The sequence below is a fragment of the Hipposideros armiger genome, unplaced genomic scaffold, assembly GCF_001890085.2.
Source record: "Hipposideros armiger isolate ML-2016 unplaced genomic scaffold, ASM189008v1 scaffold_819, whole genome shotgun sequence".
Taxonomy (NCBI): Eukaryota; Metazoa; Chordata; class Mammalia; order Chiroptera; family Hipposideridae; genus Hipposideros; species Hipposideros armiger.
The window spans coordinates 308,830-331,356 of record NW_017732169.1 but is presented as its reverse complement, the minus strand read 5'-3'; the positions used below and the strand labels follow the sequence as shown (position 1 = coordinate 331,356).

At 48.1% G+C, this 22,527-nt stretch overlaps 3 protein-coding genes across 3 annotated transcripts; 2 read left to right on the top strand and 1 right to left on the bottom strand.

Moving 5' to 3' along the window:
• The first annotated feature begins 2,051 nt into the window (after positions 1 to 2,051).
• Positions 2,052 to 9,386, top strand: TDRKH (tudor and KH domain containing). Its single transcript, XM_019628971.1, has 13 exons — positions 2,052 to 2,195; positions 3,118 to 3,224; positions 3,805 to 3,994; positions 4,911 to 5,050; positions 5,177 to 5,498; positions 6,393 to 6,553; positions 6,746 to 6,918; positions 7,118 to 7,182; positions 7,448 to 7,599; positions 7,806 to 7,907; positions 8,176 to 8,272; positions 8,448 to 8,536; positions 8,714 to 9,386. The coding sequence occupies exons 1-12, from the start codon at positions 2,072 to 2,074 to the stop codon at positions 8,498 to 8,500; spliced, it is 1,686 nt and encodes a 561-aa protein (XP_019484516.1). The 5' UTR covers positions 2,052 to 2,071; the 3' UTR covers positions 8,501 to 8,536; positions 8,714 to 9,386.
• Positions 9,387 to 10,241: 855 nt separating this feature from the next.
• Positions 10,242 to 17,665, bottom strand: OAZ3 (ornithine decarboxylase antizyme 3). The gene is given in 8 exon segments (XM_019628944.1): positions 10,242 to 10,986; positions 11,689 to 11,774; positions 12,286 to 12,461; positions 13,212 to 13,286; positions 13,288 to 13,348; positions 13,633 to 13,782; positions 17,515 to 17,604; positions 17,646 to 17,665. Coding segments are annotated over 8 exon segments (801 nt in total). The 3' UTR covers positions 10,242 to 10,843.
• MRPL9 (mitochondrial ribosomal protein L9) lies at positions 17,623 to 21,960 on the top strand. Its single transcript, XM_019628973.1, has 7 exons — positions 17,623 to 17,813; positions 17,988 to 18,144; positions 18,637 to 18,761; positions 18,973 to 19,023; positions 20,579 to 20,680; positions 21,203 to 21,286; positions 21,419 to 21,960. The coding sequence occupies exons 1-7, from the start codon at positions 17,664 to 17,666 to the stop codon at positions 21,551 to 21,553; spliced, it is 804 nt and encodes a 267-aa protein (XP_019484518.1). The 5' UTR covers positions 17,623 to 17,663; the 3' UTR covers positions 21,554 to 21,960.
• Positions 21,961 to 22,527: the final 567 nt, after the last annotated feature.

Below are 22,527 nucleotides of genomic sequence, written 5' to 3'. Positions count from 1 at the left end.
GGCGTCCGAGCCCCGGCTGGTGAGGCGCTGTTGGGGGCAGCTTTACCCCCGGGGCTTGTAACCGTATCCACAGCAAACGATCTGCGCCCAGGGTTATTCCACAACGGACCCGGTGGGAGAGCGTTTGCCCCACGCCAGTTCGGACCCTTCCGTGGCCCGGTCCTTAATGAGAACCGCCATCCGTTTCTCAGTTTCCCTTTTATTTTGCCCTGTTTTTTCTTTAATTATGTCTACTCTCCTCCTCTGCACACTCCATTGGAAGTAATAAAATCAAACACAAGCCAGCATTCAATACTATATAGTTATCCCCGCTTCCATCATATTATTTCCCACTTTTACATCTTTTCTTCTAAAGAGAGAGTTACAGTAGTGTGAAAGGCTGTGTAAATTATCAACAAAACTATACTTGATCAATCAAGTAGATATTCATTCTTCGGAGACCACAGCCGATAACTCACTTAGCACAAACTTCGTTTGTAATATCTGAAGAGGAGTTAGTAAAATGTAGCCTTTGGTTCAAATAGAAGTCACCCAACAAATTTATCCTGGTCACGGACATTCATCTTCCTACCACACAAGCCGCCGCCACCAAATCATCGATATTCTCTATCTCAAAACACCACTATCTACCAGGTGCTCAAGTGAGCTCCTTGGCTCAGCCTCGAACCTTTCCATAAATCAATTGCTAGGTCTTATGTAGTCTACCTATTAAAATGCTCTGGAATCCTCCTCCTCTGCATCTTGATCGCTGACACCTGGTCTAGCCCCTGAATTAGTCTCCCGACGCCTACCGTTGCTGCCTTCAGTTCACTCTCCCTGCAGACACAGCCGTTTAATCAGACATGATAAGCAAAGCATGTGCACTGAAGGGATGTTTGGAGTACTGGGGAACCCCATGGTGATGAAACCCAGCGTGGTGTAAAGGGTCAGGACTGAGGCGGGGCTTTAGCTACAGAGCCAGAGGATTTTTTGCCTTGCCCCTGATAGTTTCTGAACTGGAAAAAAACAATGGCTATTAGTCCTTTGAGTTTCCTTGAAGAGATGCCACTCTGACTGTTCTTCAAACCACACTGCACACTGCTTTGTGTGGAAATGACTAATGAGCTGCGTATCGTTTGGGAAATCTCTCTCTTTCCCTGGGCTTCCGTTTCCCCAGTTGCAACATGAGTGGAATCAGATAATCTCTGTGGTCCCTTCTAGTTCTAAAATTCTATGCTTTCTATGCCCTGTAAGCATGAATTGTGGCCAGAAAGATGGTATTAAAGGCAGGCAGCATTGGAGTGCGGATTGAGTTAGTGGGCTACATTTGTTCAGTTTCTCCAAACCTTTAACACCTACAGACCGCTACCTGTCAAGATAAGACCTTCCCTGCCTGATAGGAAGCTCTGTGAAGCCAGCTACTAAGTCTGTCTGGACTGTTGTCTCCTCACAGCCAAGCACCCATTGGATACTAAATATTTATTGGTTTGAATGTAGAAGATAAATTATTTGTATTTTAATGGGGTGGTACTCACCTATGTACTATCTAAGAAATAAGCCTTTTAAGTTCTAGCTCCTCCCAGCTGTTGCATGAACCAAGCATTTATATTGTCTTCGCATTGCCTTGTAATGAGTTGTTTTGCTGTTTATCTTTTCTACTTGACCATCTCTGGGCAGTTCTTACTCCTCCTTGTGTTCCCAGCGTGCTGCGCCCATAACAGAGCGCTAGCTAGCTAGCACTGTTTAACGAGGCACGTTATAGTGCAGACACGCTTGCACTTAAGAGCCCGTATGAGAAAATATATGAAGTAACCAGCACATAAAAGAACTGAAGTCTCTTCTAGGCACCCAGAACAAACCATATCTTAATGTAGGAAAGTGGTAGTTTCAGGTTCATATATTGAAGAATTACTTAAGAAAAAAAAAATCTCCTTTATGAAACTCAGCTTGTTTCCTTTCCTTTGGTATATTCTTTTTAATAATATTGTAACATGTTCCCATGTCTCCCTGCCAGTCATAAAGGTGTTGGATGAAAGCGCCTTCTTTTCCCTCGTTTGCTTATTTCAGGATGTAAGTCAGAGGACAGCAGAAAATGTCCACTGAACGGACTTCTTGGACAAGCCTGTCCACTATTCAGAAAATAGCACTGGGCCTCGGGATTCCAGCCAGTGCGGCGATCGCCTACATCCTGTACCGCAGATACAGGGAAAGCAGAGGTATGTGAACCCCACGCATGTACATATGGAAATGGCAGGCGGCGTTCAGGCCTTGCTAACCTGAAAGCGTTTGTTGGAATGTAATTGGCTTTCTATGAGGGCTCTTTGACTGAAACTGTTTGGTTTCTTTTTATCTCTGTTCTTAATGTGAAGCTATTATCATTTATATGAAGCTATCATTTCTATGAAATGAATTCATTTTATGATTCTATTGATCTAGTCCTTTCAGCAACATCAACGCTGCAGTGGGTTCTTTTTCCTTTTCTTAAAAAATATCTATACTCTTTTTTATATGCTCCTTTTTTTTTTTTTTTTTTTTACCTGAGCCATCCCGCCACCTGTTGGCAGCTCACGGCTGCTCAGCTCGGGCTGACTCGAACCGCTGTTGCTCAGANCGGCTGCTCAGCTCGGGCTGACTCGAACCGCTGTTGCTCAGAGCTCAAACTCTTGAGCGAGCTCTTAACCAACTGAGCCACTCAGCCGGCCCTTATATGCTCCTTCTATTCAGTTATTAGGAGAAGACTAGCTTGGGGTTTAGTTTCCCCAGAGGCTAGACCTAGGGAAATGATTTATGTACGAACAGGAGAAGCTGTGAGCCTAATGGACTCCTTGGGCGACTTGCAGCCTTCGTTCTTCTCCAAGATGAAGAGTTCGCCTAAAAACCCAGCACCTCTCTTGCAGAGCCAAATGCATTCCCCATTTTAGCGTCTGAAACTGTATCCCAGAGACAATGACCATTTACCCGTCTTTCCGGATCTTCCGATTCCCACTCAGCTGCCACTTCTGGCTTGTCACTGTGGTTGAGACCTTGCTTTTATCTCCTGCATCAGTGTCTCTTTGACAGCTCAGTTCAGGGGAGGGCTCGTAGTAGCTGTCTGTGGGTGTTATCCAAGTCCGATCTGATGAGCCGTGATCTGTGCAGAAGAGCGGCTGACATTTGTTGGGGAGGACGACATCGAGATAGAGATGCGAGTGCCCCAGGAGGCTGTGAAGCTCATCATTGGCCGGCAGGGCACCAACATTAAACAGGTAAGCGCGTGCGCAGGCACCCTGCTTCCCGTCTCTGCCCCATCTCACAGAACCCACCCACACTGTGTATATTTTAAAAAGAAAAAAAATACAGGAACGTTTTAGTTAAGATGCTGGTTACCTTCTGGAGATGAGTACTTCCGCTCCCTTGAAAATGGATGACATGACTTGGCTCAAAACGGGGATTTTTGATTGGATGAGTCTCGGCTTGGTATAGCATAAACCATTCCTCTCTACTATGAAATTAATAAACTCTCATTAATTGACAGTAAATATTGAATAGCTGCCTGATTCTTCTTATCATCTTCCATTGTTCAAGTGGAATGTCAAGGAAACAAAATATTTAATTCTCTAATCCAGATAAAATCAGGAGGAAACCGTTCTGTACCCAAAGAGAAACCGTTTTAAATTAACTGCTATTCAGGGTTACCTTTGTCACTAATCTCTTTCCATAAGTACACCTGTGAGTGGGAACTGCTTATAGCACCCGATTTGGCTGGTAATTGTGTCCAGTTCCATCCGCCTCCAGGGTCGGGTTCCGAGTACCTTGCTGACCCGAATGGTATCCTTTTCTCTGCAGCTGCGGAAGCAAACCGGTGCTCGGATTGATGTGGACACAGAGGATGTAGGCGATGAGCGGGTGCTGCTTATCAGTGGTTTTCCTGTTCAGGTGTGCAAAGCCAAAGCAGCAATCCATCAGATCCTGACAGAGAGTGCCCCAGTGTCTGAGCAGCTCTCAGTTCCTCAGAGATCTGTGGGCAGAATCATAGGTACCACTGGACAGCTTCCTCTGCTGTTGCCTTTTTTTCTTTACCTTTACCTGTCTTTCACACCTTCCCAGGGGTCTTTCCTGGCCTACTTCCCCTCACCTTGCTGGGAAAAAGAAAGGGACATTGAGACCAGAGCTTTACTTTCATACAGAGCCATTGGTAAAGCAAAAACCATATCCTCAAGAGGTTGTGTGATCTGAACTTTACAGATAGGTTCCTGAGGGGTTCGGGTAAACGCCCTTACCTCATAATAGATTTTTAGAGGGAAGCAAAGGAAGCTTCCTTCCTTCCCCCGATCTTTCAAGGTGCTCCAGAGAGCTCCTGTCAGGCTTCCCCTAGAGCAGCAGTTCTCAACCTGTGGGTCGCGACCCCTTTGGGGGTCAAACGACCCTTTCACAGGGGTCGCCAGGTACTCATATGTGGGGGTATCTGCATGTGGGCCTGGAGACGGATAGAGGAGCAGTGTCTCGGTTCCTAAGACCATCGAAAATATGTTTTCCGATGGTCTTAGGCGACCCCTGTGAAAGGTTGAGAACCGCTGCCCTAGAGCATCCCTTATGCTGCTGCTCGAAGCAGAGACGTGTCCTGTCCTTGGTCCCATGTTTCACGCAGCGTGTGGGGTCTCTTCTAATAAAGTGGGGATGTGACATACACTGAGTGGGCAAAAAGTGGAAATGACATGGAGAAATTAAACCAGCCGGTGTTAGAGGTGCTCTAAGATGGGGAGAGCGAATAACCCAGTAGTCCCCGTCTTACAATTTCAGTAGCTCCTGCTTTCTATTCAGTGTTTTGCATTCTGCTCAGTGTGGCAATGGGAACGGACTCTCCTAGTACTCGTACATACAAAATAGTGATTTCTCTAGAATTATGGTTGGTCAGGACAGAAGGACAGGATTTTATATGTTGTTCAATGTAGGGAGAGGTGGCGAGACGATCCGTTCTATCTGTAAGGCCTCTGGAGCCAAAATTACCTGTGACAAAGAATCAGAGGGGACGTTACTACTATCAAGACTTATAAAAATCTCAGGAACACAGAAGGAAGTGGCGACAGCCAAGGCAAGTAACTGATACACTTGAGTCATATCTAAGAATGAGAAGAACCCTTTATATTCCTGGGTCAGATTTGTCCTGGGTCAAACTATCTGGCCACATAGCTATCATCCCCTCTTTTACTTTCCACAGCATTTGATACTGGAGAAGGTTTCAGAAGATGAAGAACTTCGGAAGAGAATCGCTCATTCTGCCGAAACGAGAGTCCCACGCAAGCAGCCAATTAGTGTAAGAAGAGAGGAAGTGATAGAGCCGGCTGCAGCCGGAGAGCCAGCTTTCTGGAAAAACTCTGGTGCCAGCCCGGAACAGGCTGCACCGCTGGCAGTTCCTCCTCGCAAAGGTGGTGGCGACATGGCGGTTGTAGGGCCAGAAGAAGGTTCCTGGGAGAAGCCTGATGGTGACACCTTTCAGAAGTCTGGAGCCCAGACCAGTCCAGGAACGTCCATGTTTGAAAGTACGTAACAGAGGGGGAACCTGTTAGCTGTATAGACGATAAAGACACTGGCTGAGAGAACTCAGCAGAGGAAACAATAAAAGAAATGTCTACTTTCTTGATTACTCATAAATCTTTCGTCACAAATATGCCTTCCTGGTAATATTTTACTTGGATTAGAACAAAAGATAATATTTTTATGAATACACGTACAAACCAGCTAATGATAGAGAATAATATAGAAATATGCTTGTTGACAGGAAACGAAGCTGTGAGTAATAAATATATCAAATAGTTGAATTTACATGACATTCTTTCTCCAAACGTACTTACTAAACAAGTAAAATACTCAACCTGATGGTTTTTCTTTTATTTTTTGGCCTGTCTCATCATTTGAAAAGAAAATCATCGCCATTCAAGAAGAATTAAAAGGCTGTGAGCTTTCTCTTCTGTGCGTGGGTGTTGGGTGGGCAGAGAAAACGAGGGCCCTGAAGAGGGGCATGTCCAGACTTTCCAGGGTCACATAATGAGTCAGTGGAAGACTGGGAGCTGGAGTGAGCCCATGTCTGTCCATGTACCTTTTCACTGGTCCATGCTGCAGCTGGAATACGGAGGATTTACCGTCATTGTAACTGGTGACTGATTTGAGTACATGGCAGATGACTAAAAATGTAAACTCTTATTACTCAGTTCCTTAGGAGGGTACAAAACATAGCTTAGCATCTTTCTTCAAGAAGTTCTTGTATGATTCATCCCGGGGTCTCTCGAACCATTTTATTATGGTAATAGCCAGTTGATTTTTGTACCTCTCCCCGCCGGGGCAGTTTCCCCATTCCAACCACAGCGGGTTCTGATGTGGTCATCATATTAGATGGTGGTGGTTCTGCAGCTTAGCTGGCCCTTCCCTGTGTTTAGTCCCCAGTCCTGACTTCAGTTTCCATGCTGACGAGTTCCTGGAAGTATACGTGTCTGCCTCTGAGCATCCTAACCACTTCTGGATCCAAATCATTGGCTCCCGCAGCCTGCAGTTGGACAAGCTTGTCAGTGAGATGACCCAGCACTATGAGAATAGCCTGGTGAGCTTCCACAGGGACAGGGCTGGGTTTGATGGAAAAGGGGCCTATCTTTTCCTTTGCGGTATATTCGCTTCCTTTTCCTGTGGAGCAGTGCCTCGTTCCTTCTTGCGTCCGGTCTTGCCGGTTTATCTGTTTTTGGCCTCCCCCTTCTTAACTCTCCCCTCCTCTCCCAACCCCTCATCCCGTGTGTAGCCCGAAGACTTGACTGTGCACGTAGGCGACATTGTAGCAGCACCTTTACTTACAAATGGTTCCTGGTATCGAGCCCGGGTCCTTGGCACCTTGGAGAATGGGAATCTGGACCTCTATTTTGTTGACTTTGGAGATAATGGCGACTGCCCACTGAGGGACCTCAGGGCACTCAGGTCAGTGCAGGCCAGGTTGGAGTCAGGCTGGAGTCCCAGCTATTGACTCGGCCCTGGCTGTGGGGCGGCGAGCTATTGACACTCCTCACAGGGGTGGGTGGGGGTTCGGAAGAGAACATACTTGCATAGAGCCGGTGAGTGTCTTCTCCCCTGGGGCTACTCGGTGCTGGGATTCTAACTTCAATTTCTTTCACTTCAGGAGTGACTTCCTAAGCCTTCCATTTCAAGCAATAGAGTGTAGTCTGGCACGGATTGCCCCCGCAGGTAAATGAGTCCCAACACCCGCTGACCTTGGCTTCAAATAGAATAACTGACACAGCACATGGCAGGGCTTCTCACAGTCCAGGCTCTTTGAGTTCTAGGGGCTTGGTGTCTTTTTCTTACCAGCACTAGAAAGCCACAGCCAGAAACTGGCCTGGCGGACAGACACAGGTGCCTTCCGGAATAGAAAGGCAGTTGCAGCTTCCCTCCAGGGTGTAGCCCACGCCGGCAGCACACCCCCTTAGGCTCTCCCGCCATCTTTTGCCAGGCGGACAGTGGGAAGAAGCAGCGCTGGATGAGTTTGACAGGCTCACTCACTGTGCCGGCTGGAAGCCCCTGGTGGCCAAGATCTCTAGCTACGTCCAGACTGGGGTCTCAACCTGGCCCAAGATCTACTTGTATGATACCAGCAATGGCAAGGTAAGACGGGGGTCGCTCGTTGCTCAACGGCTCATTTGCTTTTTCTCGCCCAGAAAGCCTGATCTGATACGACTGCCATACTTTGTAAGTCCTGCTTCCCGTCCGCCCAGAGGCGTGTCCTCAGAGGATCAGTCCTGCCTCTTTGTTCCTTCAGATTTGCCCTTCCTTAGAGAGAACCTCACTCCCTTTTCCTTTTTTCTTCTCAGAAACTTGATATTGGGTTAGAATTAGTTCGCAAAGGATACGCAGTTGAGCTCCCTGAAGACGTGGGAGAGAACAGAGGTGTCTCAGACACGCTGCTGGATGTGGTGAGTGAGGCATTGCGGTCACTGCCGGCGCTCCTCCAGGGCACTTCTCGTGCCGTGAAGACAGGAGGCTCCTGGTCACGCGGGACGTTTTGTAGAGAGCTTCCTAAGGACTCGGAGTTGCTCCACTAGGGTCACAATCAAAGGAGGCATGTGGCCTTCTCGGCAGCCAAACTCAGCTGCCTGAATCAGATCCTATGAGCGAGTGACAAAGTGGCCGCTCCTTTCCCGCCAGCCGACACATTCTTCCTTTCTGTCTCCTTCCTCTCAGGCCACAGATGCAGATGTCTCTGATAGCAGCCTGCTCACAGAGACCAAGAAGAGCCCTGGGGAGATGGCACATACCCTGTCCTGCCTCAGCCTGTCAGGTACCAACAGCACTTCCTCCTGGAGCATTTTCAGAGGTTCCCATTAGTCGGTCTCTCCAGACTGGGGGGGCTTGTGAAGGCCGGCTCCTAACCCCGGTGGTCACGGAGCACCCCTGCGCCTCGGGCAGGCCTGCTGCACCAGGGCAGTGCCTCACTTCTCGTTTCTGCTGCACAGAAGCTGCCTCTCTGTCTGCTGATGACAACCTTGAAGATGATTACTTAATCTGAAGTCAGCGTCGTTGCTTCCACCTCCTGCTTTGCTGTGTGAGTGGAGCTGTCAGCTGTCTGTAGCAATGGGAAACATAATGGGGTGACAACGGGGGCCTCGCTTGTTCTTTCTTTCCCAAGCCCACGTCTCCACAGCTGCTTTCCTGCAGCTTGAACTTAGTCTCAGATTGAGCCCTTCCAAGCTTTTTGTGTCTTTGTTTTTGTCTTTGGCAGGATTTGGCACAGATTGGGTGCCTGGAGAGGAGGCGCCTGTGAGCAACAGATCTATGCAGTTGTTTATTCCACACACGATCTGGCTTGCTGTGGACCAAATACATTTTCTTCTTCCACTGGACTGCCAGGAAGTGTGTGGGGTAGAGGGAGACACGTGTGCTCCTACACCACCTGCCACCCCCTCCCAGAGTTTGAATGCGTTACGTCCACCTGCACGTAACACCTGTCCCCCCTGCCATCAGGATGCACACTACTTAATGTAGGCCGCATCCTTTGGGGGCTGGGAAGCAGCCAGGGTGTGGTCACCGGCAGTGATGGTTCTGCAGACCTTGACTCACCTCAGCAAGTGACTGGCTAAAAGAAGTGTTTGCGTGGTGAACTCGAAGGCTGCAGTTGAGTCCGGGGGCAGAGGCACAGAGCAGCCTGTTTATGTTAAGCCTCCGGCCTCCACTGCCACTGTTATTGGAGACGGGTTTTTTGAGGTGTTGCTCCAGCTATGACCCTGTACACTTTGGTTAAAATACAAGGAGACAAGGAGAAAGGCGGCTCGGGAAATACTCTCGATCGCCAGTATGGTGTCTGTAATATACAGGCACACACCCAGAGAGGGGACATACGTACCTGTTTAAAGCATTCAGGAGATTCTTTGCTGAATAAAGTTCTCAAAAAGTTATCTGAAACTAAATGCTTGTTGACTCGTCAGGGGGAAGCAGGCCTCCGGTACCTTCCAGACCTAAATCTGGTGGAAACTGCCACACAGCTGACACAGAGGGCCCTGTCTATGGAGAAGTGTCGCTCCCGTGTTCACATCATACTCGCTCTGAATGAGCCGTCCGCTGAGAACCAGAACCAGCCTGGCTTTGGGCTGTGTAAGTAAGACCCCACCGATGCTCTCTGGGAGAAAAGGCCTAGTTTAGGATTCTAGAAAGCTGTAAACGTTCTATAAGACTTTAGAATGTCCATTCTGACAGTATTGTGAGGGTCCGATGAGAACTGAGAAGGTACTCAAAAGTAAATATAAATGCATAATAATGTGGCCAGGAGAATAATAGCGAAAGAACTTTTTTTTTTTTTGAGGATCAGAGGTAAACTGGAAAACTTGACGTTAACACATAAGGATGCCATGTGCTGGATTTTTTTTTTTTAATCTAGGAATTATCAAGACCTACCCACACAGTGCGTGGCAACTCTTATTTTCCCATAGCCACGATTCTCAGAATTTATTTTCTCAGAAAAGTCTCCACCAATGAGCAGAGGCTCCCGTGAAGGAGCAGCTGTGCTGAGTGGCTCCCGTGGTCTTGGGGGAATCGGGGCGGCTGCCACTGATCTGACCTTTCAGACCTTGGCTGCCGTGAACTCGTGGAATTGGAGCTGCTCTCTAACGGGGTCAGGAGGCCACTGAGAACTGTTTCCTCATCCTTTCCTGTTAGGTAGCAAGGTCCCCTGACATAGGTCATTCCTTGTAAGACGTCCTGCTCTGAAAAAAGTGTGTGTCTTCCTAGCTGCAGTTTGCTGTGTCTGAGTCTTCCTTTAATGTGGCCTTTAGTTCTTCTCAGTTTCCCCCATTCTGATGGGCTCCTTGTGTGCTTCCAGTATAACCCTGTACTTTCCTGCTGTCTGGAATGACCTCTTCCACGCTTCCTAGTTCTTACTGTGTCTATGGACATCCCCTTGAGCCAAAGCCGCGGGACCCAAGTGTTCCTTCTCCAATCCCCACATCCAAAGACAAGGCATTAGCACTTGTCTGCCATTTGAACTCAAATATGTGGATGAAAATCTCCCCGGAAGGCTTGGTTCTTGCTCCTGGCCGGTGCTCAGGAAAGGGTTAGAAAAAAATGGGGAAATGGCTTTGGGGTGGGGGGGACGCAAAAGGAGCCTTAAATCCCTGGGTCCCTTCCCTCTTTGGTTCAGGTCCCGCTGATCTGTTCAGTCATTAAATGCTCCTCCTACAGTGAACCCAGCTCTAAGGCCCACGGCCCACTCCAGCCAAGCCCACCTGCCCCCAGGAAACAGGAACACTTGGAGATTGCACTGCCCTTTATTCCTAGGTGGGAGGAAGGTGTCCTCAATCACATCCTGGGTCCCTGGGTCCCATGGATCAGGGCTCCCAGCCTGTAGGAATCAGCGTGTTCAGGGAGGCTCGCTGGGCAGGTCGCCCAGGTCCCTTTCAAGGGGATACACCATAAAGATGACATTGTCCCAGGGAGGAAGGGCGGGGTGATCTGGTCTGACCAACTCAAAGCCCATGTAGCTGAAGGCCCGAAGCAGGGCACCTGTGAAAGGAGAGAACAATTAGAATGCTCTGAAACTTGGGGCGATTGTCTAGGGTTTGGGGTTCCCACCAGGGAGTGGCTGTGGGCAGCAGTGTGGTGCAGCCATGGGGGCGGTGTGCTGTTGGGGTCAGCCAGACTGAAGACTAACCCTGGCTTTGTATGACAGTCTGTGACTTAACCCTTCTGAACTTCAGTCTTTGCATTTGTAAAGGGGGGATTTTAGAACCTTCCTCACAGAATTTAAGATTAAACCAGATGATGTTTGCAAAGTGCTTAACACAATGACTGTGTTGTAAACTCGTCACCACTGCTTGAGGGAGGAGGTACTTTCTGTAACATGTACTCCAGGCACCTGGTGAACTACATCCCTCTCCTGGCCTGTTGCCCGACCCTTTCACACGAGGTGCTTAATCCACTCGCTACCCTTTCTGTCCTACCAGCCAGGTGCCTTGAATGGGCTCTGGAATCCCACCAGTGCTCAGTCGGCCTCCTGAAACCTACCTGCAGGGACTTCCTGATAGTTCAGGTGTAACTTGAACAGAATGCTAGATACCTTAACTTCCTTGGGGGAGGGGAGGCTGGAACCCTGAAATGCTTGAGGGTGCCCTTTTTAAAGAGTTGGGGGGAAGAGGATCTCCTAAAAGGGAGAATCACTGATAGCGGCTTCGGCACCAAGGACCCAGGAGGATAGCAGATCCCCACCTTTGTCGTTGCGGTCATTTTGGAAGTTTACAAACACGGAGCCCACATTGGTCTTCTCTTCCACATACTCCAGTGTTGCGGTCAAGCTAGGATCCAAAGAGAAAAATCACGGTTAACGAAATGGTGAGCGAACATTTCCAGAAATGTTCCAGAGAGGCACCTACTTGGTTGGACAGAAATCTATTGCTCAGTTTTTGTGGACCCCAGTCAGGAAATGCAAGTTGCTAGACTCGTTTTGATAGGGTTTTCTCTGAAGCCAAGGGATCCTACACGATTAGATGGACACCCATGCCATGAAGGGCCTGGGGAGAAAGGACGGCTCTACAAACAAAACAGCTGGAAAACACCCGTTCAGCTGTTTATGGTTCATCTGTGTTTCTGACTGAACCCAGCAATCTCCCATGGACTGGCTGTTAGCCCATGAACCCCAGACCCCGGGGCCGGCTCACAGGCTTGTCTGCACATCCCTTCAGTGTTTTGAACTATCCAGCTCCTGAGTCAGCCCTCAGGTGGGCACACCCAGTACCTGACTATGACGCAATAAGAGAAAGGCGCGCCCTCCCTCGTCCCACTCCTCTCCCCTCCAGGCTCAGTCACCTTTCCCGGTTGCCTTGATCCAAGGCCCGATAGGGAATATCCAGGAAGAGTCGATGGTCACAGAGAAGTCCGTGCCAATGGGCAGAGGTCCGGGGGGTGAGGCGGAAGTGGAAGTCTAACTGCACCGGGTCCTGATGGAGCAGGGGGTCAGTCGCAAGGACCGTCAGGTTACCAGCCTGAAAAAGGAGTCAAAGTGAGGGTCACAGTGTCCTGCTCCTGTGTGCACCCAGTCCACACCTCAAATCTCAGGCCCACTGGGATGTGTCTGTGGAAGCAAGGAGAGAGCCAACGGAGAGCGTGGGAGGACTGAAGCCACAGTAGCCTTTAGTCCGAGGACCTAACTCCCCTATCATGGAGTTCCCCATATCAAACAACTGGACTCTTGGGAGTCAGGGCAGTTACCCGAGCTAACCTCACCTGGGGAGCACTTCCCCCTTAGAAACTGCCATTTACATCATAATGCTGCACCAACTGTTCACACTCTCACTGATAATACTCCATCTTTTCCCATCATATGGATTTTTTCTAAATTCTCCCATTTCTCATCTAAAATGCAGAGGTTACACACAGGCACGCTACAATATGACACAAGGGCAAGCACAGGAGTTCTGAGTTCGAGTCCATTAGCATCTGAACAGCCATATGTCCCACAAGACTCAATACAGCCTGCTCTACCTAGGTTCCTACTTCCGCTTTTCCCATCCTGCTTTTCACCACCAGCTCTATGAACTTGCCTGAAGGTCTCCGGGCCAGAATCCTTGTCTCTAAAGCAAGTAGCTTTTACACATGAGCTCCAAGGCCCTCATCCAGCTCTTTCTAGGATTTGTTTTCCAACTAGCGAACGTCCCTTCTCTGCAAGGTATCATTACAGCAGGCACGGGGCTGCCCAGCACCAACCCGACAGCACCAGCTCGCAATCCACTTACCGAGTACAATTCTTTAAGCTGGTCACCGTCAGCCTGCTCGGTGCGCCTGCCCCCCTGGAGGCCTGCTAGGGACTCAGGAGCACTGAAGGCAGGAACGGGGCCGGAGTGTCAAGTCCTCCTGTTCCTTATAAATGATGCTGATTGGAAAAAAGAGGCCCAAATTAGTTTATCTCTAAGTCTGAGATGGGGAGAGGGTCCTAACTTCCAGGGACCAGGCTCTGCCACTATCTAATGTATCTTCTGTGAACCAGCCTGTGTCCACTTTCCCAGGCCAGCCAGCTGGAAAAATTCTAACGTGCCATGCCAGCCTTCCACCCTATTTTCCTATTATCATCTCTTGCCACTGGGAAGTTCTTTCAAATTCTTTTATTTTTCCATATAGTTTACATAAACCACCCCAAGTAGAGATGAAAACAAGTACCTTTTGTAACAAGGCAGCATCTTCTCCCGGAGGGTGAGCCGGTATTTGTAACAGTAGAGGTAATAGGCGTACGGTGACCAGATCGGGTAGAGGTAGTTCCGTGTTTTTCCCCTCTTGATATAAGAAAGGGAGTAGAAAGAGGGGCGCGACCTGTAACAAGGCAGTTTCTCAGTTCAGTGCCTCCCCGCGGCAAAGTGAGGTTCCAGGATGGGTGGCAGAGGTTTAGGCCACCTGGTGCCATTGTGACCCGGTAGGCACTATGACACGGGCACGAGTCAGCCCTTATGTCACTTCAGGCCCCCACCCTCCCCCCTAGCCAGGTATGCACGTCACAGTTGTGACAGTGGTTAAAATGCTTTAGCTTCTGTGCTGGTTGGTCAACAGTCCTGCCTGTCCCACAACACACATACACACTCCCCTAAAATTCAGCAACTAAAGGATTGGTGTCTGACACTTCAGGAGGCTTCCAAGACCTTTCTGCAAGGTCTCACCTGATTGGCTACTTCTCGGTTCCTATCAGTTCAATATTTTTATTATCATCCTTACCCTTAATAACTCAGGAAGGCCTCACATAGTTGCACTTTCTCACTGCCTTGCAGGGTAGGAATTGCCAGCTAAATGCCTCCAGGGGCCCAAAGGGCTAAAAGCAATTAGTGGAGCTGCTTGGCGGGGCTGTAGCGAAAAGGAAAGCTCACACCCTGTCTCAAGCTGACACAACTCAGCTCTATCCATCCTGTTGCCATGCAGCAATGCAGACTCAGTGGTACCACACTGTATGATTTTCAACAGAAACTGGAAAGACAGGTTTCTATGGCAAATTTCTCCAATTTTTTTTAACATTGGCAAACAAAACTAAACAAAAAACCTTGATTAAAAAAAGAAAAGCATCAGTATGGAGATATCTCAAAAAACTGGAAATGGAACTACCGTATGACCCAGCAATTCCACTCTTGGGTATTTATCCAGAGAAACCCAAGACACTAATTTGAAAAAATATATGTACCCCTATGTTGATTGCAGCGTTATTCACAATAGCCAAGACTTGGAAACAACCGAAATGCCCATCGGTAGATGACTGGATTAAGAAACTGTGGTACGTTTATACAATGGAGTATTACTCCGCTATAAAGAAGAATTAAATCGTACCATTTGGGACGATATGGATGACTTAGAGACTATTATGTTAAGTGAAATAAGTCAGTCGGAGAAAGACAAATACCATATGATTTCACTTATATGTGGAATCTAAAAAACTGAATGAACGAGGAAAGTAAACAGAAGTGGTCTCAGAGATAAAGAGGAACAACTGATGGCTGCTAGTTGGAAGGGGGTGGGGATGAGGGAGAAGGGGAAGGGGTTAGAAAGCATAAATATGCAACTACAATATTGTCACAGGGACATGAAAGACAGAGGAATATAATTAATAATGTAAATATTTTGTAGGGTGTCAGGTGGTCACATGTCTTGCTAGGGAGACCGCATCATGGATGGGGAAGAGGCTTGATCACTGCACTGTACACCTGAAGCTGATGTTGTATAATATTGTATGTCAACTATATATATATATATATATATATATATATATATATATATATATGGTCATCGGACGTGGAGTATTGTGTGGGAGTGGAGGCAAGGGAATTGTATTAGATATGTATGATATTGGGGGGAGTGGGGTGGCAGATTGGGGGAGGGGGGTTTTCACTTCGAGGGGTAAAAAGTAATAACTATTGCACTGTGTTGCACAGCTGAAACTAATTCTAAAAAATGTGTATTTCATAATAAAAAATAATTAAAAGAAAAAAAAAGGAAAAGAAAAAGAAAAGAAAAGCAACATTGTGATTCTGAGGCCACCAGTTTGAGACCGCTGCATGTTCATTCATCCATTCAACAAGTACTTACTGAGGGCCTACTATGAGCCAGGCACTATCCTGGGTGCCTGGGGTACATCAGTCAACAAAGAACCCTGCCCCATGGAATGTATCTTCTAACAGTGAGAACAAACCTAAACAGTAAACATAAGCAAATCATTTAGTATGTTAGAAGATAACTGCAATGGAGAAAAAAGGACAAAGGAAAGAGGAAAAGGGGGGAAAAAGGATGAAGGGGGATCAGGAGTGTGAAGGGGCTGGGGCAGGTTGCAGGAATAAATGGGGTGATCCAGGGAGGCCTCATTGGAAAGGTAACATTTAACCAAAGACTTGAAGGAGGTGAGGGAGTTAGCCAAGCCAACATTTACGGGTAAGAGCAATCCATGCCTAAGCGACAGCTGATGTAAAAGCCCTAAGGAGGAAATGTGCCTGGTGTTTTCAAGAAACAGCAAGGAAGCCACTGGGCAGAGCAGAGTAAGCTGTACAGAGAGTACAGGGAGCTGAGGTCAGAGAGCTAACGGACCAGATCATATAGGGCCTTGTAGACCATCGGATGGCCTTTTGCTTTGAGTAAAGGGGGAAGTCGTCTCAAAGTTTTGGCTAGAAGAGTGACATGATCGGTCTTACTGTTTTTAAAAAGATTCCAACTGATGTAAATAAACTGTAGATCATCAAGGGAAATTTGTTAGGAGACCATCGCAGTAATCCAGGAGAAGGACAGTGTCTTTTTCCAGGATGAAGCATTGGAGGTGGTGGGAAGTGGCTGGATTCTGGAAGTAGTTTAAAGGTAGAACCCACAGGATTTCCTGAATGAGAGATAATGAGACACGTAAAGAGTTAACGGGAGCGGGTTTGTGACCTGGCAGGATGGGACAGGCAAAGAGTTAACAGGGACGAGCTTAAACATTAACCCCTGGGCTCTGACTCCCCTGGCTAGCACTGCACCTGCAGGCTGACAAGCGCCTTACTTCCATCACTGGTGAGACCAGAAGAGTTCCCAATTGCAACAGCAACCCCCTACAAACTAACAAACACCCATCATAGATGGGAACAGAGTGGTTCCCAATCCCAACAGCAATCCCCTGCAAGCTGACATCCATCATAGATGGGAACAGGGCAGTTCCCAGGAGAAAACAATTGGAACGGCAACCCCCCTGTAAGCTGACAAGCATCCTACATCCTGCATGAAAAGAATATAAAACCCCAGCATTTCTCCTCCTCGGTGCAGTTGTCCCCCATTGGACTCTGCCCTGGCACAACTCCATTTGCCAGTATCTCTCTCGTACTCCTCTGTCTCCGCAGCTCTCCCTATCGGGCTCCGTCCTGGCAAAACTTCCCTTTGCCAGCACTGTCTCTTTGACTTTCAATAAATCTTGTTTACTCTTGTAGAGTCTCATAAATTCTTTTACATTCTGCGAACGATCAGGGGTTAATTGTGCAGCAAGACAAGAGAAAGAAGTTGAGTCCAAGAACTGAAAGGCTGGCGTCTCCATCAACTGAGACAGGAAAAGCTGCAAGTGAGGCAGTTTGGAGCACGTTAACTTGACTAGTCCAGGAGACATGTAAGGGGAAGGCGACAAGTAAGAAGTTGGATATTCAAGTTTAGAAGTCTAGGGTGGAAATAGAAACTTGCAAGTCGCTGGCATATTCATATTATAGTACTTTAAGCCAACAGGCTGAGACCGTTAGGAGTGGGTTGGCACGGTTTTCCAGAGGACCCCAACTTTCCACCACCTTTAGATAGATTTGAAGTACGGGGAAATGAGGGCAGCCACCCTCCTCCCTCAGTACCCAGTTATCGCAGACTGTCAGAACTGGAAGTGACTTCAGAGAGCTGAACCACAGCCCCCTTTTTAAGGATAAAGCGAAGCCAAGGGGGAGACAGTGTCTTTTTGTGTCAGTTCACCTAACGTTCACTCCCCTCTGTCAGTAACTATGGGCGTCCCTTTCCCGGAACGAAACAGGGAGAAGAGAGTGAGGAAGACGCTGAAGCGTGAGCACAGGCCCACACCTTGCCCACCCCGCGCCGCGTCTGCTTGCTTTCAGCGGGACGGAGTCACGCCGCCTCAGGCGCGCCGCGGGCACCCGGCGGGGGCCTTTCCTGCGCCTGCGCCTGCGCCTGCGCCGGGCCGCCGCCAGGGCCTCTCCGCGCCCGGGAACATGGCGGCCCCCATCGTGGCCCCGGGCCGGGCTCTGCTACGTGCAGGCGCTGAGCGGCTGCTGTCAGGAGGAGTCCGGGCGCTTCTCCGGCCGCGACTCGAAGCGGGCACCCCCGGCCCGGAGCGCGACTTCAGCCTCTCTCACAGTCGGGTGAGGGCCGGGTCTGGGTTATGGGGCACTTGACTCCAGGGGGACCACTTACGTCCGAGCTTCATTTCTGGGGGCGCGTGGAGACGTGGCGGGCTCTTCTGGAAGGGCCGACGGCGGGGGGACGAGGGGGCCTCTCCGTGGAGACTCGCTCACCCTCGCTCCCCCCGCCGCCAGGGCACGGTCATCGTGGAGCGCTGGTGGAAGGTGCCGCTGGCCGGGGAGGGCCGGAAGCCGCGCCTGCACCGGCGACACCGCGTCTACAAGCTGGTGGAGGACACGAAGCACGGGCCCAAAGACAACCTGGAGCTCATCCTCACGAAGTCGGTAGAGGGTAAGGCCTGGGCAGAGGTCCTTCCTCTCGGGCTGGTTGTGTTTGGCATCACCTTTTTCCTGCCCGTGTCCTTCGGCTGTTTGCTGCCCTGTCCTACGTTGTGGCAAAGATCAGCTCTATTTTTTAGAAGGGGAAGCCATAAAAAGTACTGGGATTGTGACATTGGCCTTCTGCATAAACAATTAGAACAAGAATGAGGGATCATTAAGTATGTGTGGCGGGAGCAGTCGGGGAGGTCGTCTGTGCCACCCACCGATACTGAAATCCTGTGACGGGACGCTGCCTCTCTTGGTACAGGGACTATTGTTTCTAAATCAGGCCCTAAAGAAGCCAATTCGAAGTCTCTTAAATGTTGTTTCTAGCAAATGTTAACATTTCTAATAGGAAGAATAAGAACTGTGAGAGAATAAGAGGTGCTCCTTTCTTTCATCATCTTCTCTTTAGGGACTGACTCCTAGATAGTTCTGATCCAGTGTCTGTTCTCTTTGGCAGAACTTGGCGTGCGGGGTGACCTGGTCTCCGTGAAGAAATCTGTGGGCCGTAATCAACTACTTTCTCAAGGACTGGCTGTATATGCATCCCCTGAAAACAAGAAGTTGTTTGAGGAGGAGAAATTGGTGAGCTCAGAGGAAGGCAGAGGGGAAATAAAACCTTAAGATTTCTTCTAGCGACTTCCTTTCCTTGGATATTTCATTTGAAAATGAAGTGGGGACTAGAAGACCAGGAATCCAGAGGCCCAGCCTATGCCCAGCATAGTAAGAGTTTGTTACTATTTATTATGGACTCATTTTTCTTTTCTTTTTTTTCTCATCTTTAATTTTTTTCTAGCTGAGACAAGAAGGAAAATTGGAGAGGATCCAGACCAAGGCAGGTGAGGCGGTGAGTAGAAATATAGAAAGTCTATTTATTGGTTACCTACAGGAGTCACCAACCTCTTCCTGAAAAGCTCCTTGGTTTCCTTGACGTCTCCTGATTGCAGACACAGGGGAGGGGAGAGAGGCAGTGTTGTGGCTGCCGCATTGAGACCACCTGGGAGATTCTCGCCTGTTGGGTGAAGTGCCCTAGACTGGACCAGGGGTCGGCAAACTGCGGCTCGCGAGCCTTATCCAAAGAGCCGCATGTGGCTCGTGAGCCGCAGTTTGCCGACCCCTGGTCTAGCTTATTGAGTGAGGCCCCAACCAGGGCACCAGGGGACCCATGGAAAATGTGAGATGAGGGATATTTACAGACAAGTTGGAAAAAAAAAACCTAGCATATGTCCCCATGTATAAGACGTTCCCGTGTATAAGAAGCACCTTAATTTGGGGGCCTGAAATGTGAAAAAAATGTATTACATAGTTATTGAACTCAAGTTTTATTCATCATAAAATTCATACAACTCCTCATCACTGTCAGAACTCCCAACCATCATCTGTGTCTGATGACCAGTGACTGTCTTCATATATTGCCTTGTCCTCAGCGGGAAATGCAAGTAAAAAAATCTACAACCACTGTATAAGACACACCCAGTTTTTAGACCCTAAATTTTCCCAAAAAGGGTGTGTCTTATACATGGGGAAATACAGTCACTACATGAGAAAGTGATCAGTAAACTCAAGGCAGTAAATTAGAAGAGTGACATGGACTAAAATGGATTAGGGTGATTGGGGAGGACTTGTTTCAGATTGGATTAGGCCTTATGGGATTAGTAGGATTTGGATAGATCAGGAGGGTGGGAAAGGTCTTCTTAAGAGAGAACGAGTATAACGAGGTAGTTAAAGCATGTTTTAACTTAGAAAGTAGACCAGTCTACCTAAAACAAAGGATTTTATAGTGTAATATTAGGAAATACATGGCTGGAAAGGGGCTTGGGGCAGGATTTACAAAACATCTTGAATCCTCGGCTAATGAATTTATATGTCATTCAGTAAGCAGGGAGGAATCATTAATGGGGTGGGATTAAAGGGCCAGAGTATTGGGTTAAAATAGTTCATGAAGGGCTGGCCGAGTGGCTCAGTTGGTTAAGAGCTCGCTCAAGAGTGCGAGCTCTGAGCAACTGGGTCACCGGTTCCATTCCCACCCTGAGCTGAGCTGCCAACAGGTGGCAGGATGGCTTAGCTTAAATAAATAGTTCATGAAAGTCATTCCATCCTGAAATATACCAGCTGCCCCCACTGATGAAGCTAACTTTGACACGGCCTGTTTCTCCTTAATTAGGAACAACCAGGTATAGGTGACATTCTCCTCTAAAGTGACACTAAAACATCTTTCCTGTCTCAGTATCAGCCTTGAGACAGTAAGAACGTTCTGTCTTTGCCATTCGTCTTCTCACTTGTCTTGGCCGTAGCAGAAGTTGTGCCCTTTTCCTGAGCTCTCAAACCTGTGCCTCTTGCTAACATGTTTCCTCTCCTTGGATTCTGGCTCTAACGTATCCCCTGTCTATAATTCCTCCCAGACAGTGAAATTTCTGAGAAGCTGTCACCTGGAGGTGGGGATGAAGAACAATGTCAAATGGGAACTCACCCCTGAAATAGTTGCCCGCCACTTCTTTAAAAATGTGAGTTACCCTGCCATCCCCTGGAGGGTGGAAGCTGCCCCTGGGAAGAAGGCCCAGGATGGACCCCTTTGTGAGGGACAGGTGGACTCGTTCAGCTGGCATTAGGGGACGTGTTCTTGGTTGGCTTGCATGGGTGTGGGATGGAATGACTTAAGGACAAATGGCGGTCACAGGAGTTGAAGGCCGATAGGAAAAGATGACGGTATCATTTATTTCCTCTCTAGCTAGGGAAAACCAGGGGAGATATGACTCATTGGAGAATTATTGTATATAGTAATGAATACAGTAATTTTGGTCTCAAGTCCTCTGTTTCTCTTTGTGAATCCACTTCCCTTTCTGAGAAATTAGGACTGAGTCTCTCTGCCATCATCTGTGGCGGTCTGTGCCCTGCCATGGGATCAGCCAGGGTAAACTCCCCAGTTTTATTCACCTCTGTACAGGAAATTCTTCAACGGTCTTGATGAGGCTGCCTAGAGTGGCAGCCATGTAAACAGAGCTCCTTTTGGCTGTGATCTTTTGCAGCTTGGTGTCGTGGCCGCCCCACATGCATTAAAGTTACCAGAAGAGCCCATCACACGGTGGGGCGAGTACTGGTGTGAGGTGACGGTGAGTGTTTCACATCTGTCTCCTTTTTCTGACGAGGTGAAAAACGAGGGTGAAAAGCTGGGATTGGGGTCGAGTTAGTTAGCTCTTATGTGTACAACTCATCTCTGAAGAGTCCTGTTGTTTTGTGTACAGGTAAATGGACTTGACACTGTGAGGGTACCTATGTCTGTGGTGAAATTTGAGAAGCCCAAGACCAAAAGATACAAGTACTGGTTAGCCCAGCAAGCTGCCAAGGGGATGGCCCCCACCAGCTCCCAGGCACTCTGAACCTACTGTCTCTCAAAAGCAGCAAAGCAGAATCCGAAGAACAAAGATGGATTCCGTGGAGCAAAGATGAGCCAGCTCTGACCAAATAGGGAATTGTAGAGAGCGTATGGCAGCATGGGACTACACTGCAGATTCATGTTGAAGTCTCCATATTTGCCATCTCCGTACTTCAACTGTTATCACATCCCGCCTGGTTGGGGCAGTCCTGCTCAAGGAGTACCAGGCTGTAGTTTGATAGGCCGAATATTAATAGACTGAAACAGTATAGACCCTATTTCCTCTTCCTCCATTGGAATTCATTGGAACAAATGGAAGAGCTAGCCATTGTCTCCAGCACTTGGCTCATTCTCGTCCTAACTGGACATTTGTACCTCAAGAAGAAATAAAAGAAATTATGTTCTTTTTCAGGTATTGTTTACTGGGCTTGAGTAGACTGGGAACGGGAGATGCAAGTGGGATGTCCTCTTGAGCCACTGGGGTTTGCTGCTAAAAGGGAAAGAAGAAACTACATTTGCAGGCTACATCCCACGGTTGCTATGGACAAATTACTCAATAAGCTGTTATGTCTTTGGTTTTAAAACTAATTTTTGTTAGATATATTGATAAAAGTCATCAATATGAATAAGCACAATGGATTCTACTTTTCTAAGGTGATCTGAATTAAGGCTGAAGGGTAATTTTGGGGGGAAAGGAAGCTGAGATGAAAGAAGCTTAAAAAGGGAACTTCTGTTTTGTTGACTGAGCTAGCTCCTGCGATGTTGAAAAAGAAGATACCTTGGTTTGCAGACCAAAGTTAAGATAGGCTAGTCGTTAGATAATTATGGAATAGGGGTCTTGATAAGAGATGCAGGAAATAGATAGTTCTGCATAAGGTCAAGGCCCGTTAGTGGGAAAAACACCCAACTGTTGACAATTGGATTATGCCAGTCACTCAAACATAATGAGAGATCATGCAATTCAGGAAGAGTACCGAT

Bases quoted from the DNA above. Each gene is read 5' to 3' on its own strand.
- MRPL9 (XM_019628973.1), top strand. From the start codon at position 17,664: ATGGCGGCCCCCATCGTGGCCCCGGGCCGGGCTCTGCTACGTGCAGGC. The intron at 18,145-18,636 runs GTAAGGCCTGGG...TCTCTTTGGCAG, and splicing joins CCTCACGAAGTCGGTAGAGG to AACTTGGCGTGCGGGGTGAC. The intron at 21,287-21,418 runs GTGAGTGTTTCA...TTTTGTGTACAG, and splicing joins AGTACTGGTGTGAGGTGACG to GTAAATGGACTTGACACTGT.
- TDRKH (XM_019628971.1), top strand. From the start codon at position 2,072: ATGTCCACTGAACGGACTTCTTGGACAAGCCTGTCCACTATTCAGAAA. The intron at 5,499-6,392 runs GTACGTAACAGA...CCCTGTGTTTAG, and splicing joins AGGAACGTCCATGTTTGAAA to TCCCCAGTCCTGACTTCAGT. The intron at 7,908-8,175 runs GTGAGTGAGGCA...CCTTCCTCTCAG, and splicing joins CAGACACGCTGCTGGATGTG to GCCACAGATGCAGATGTCTC.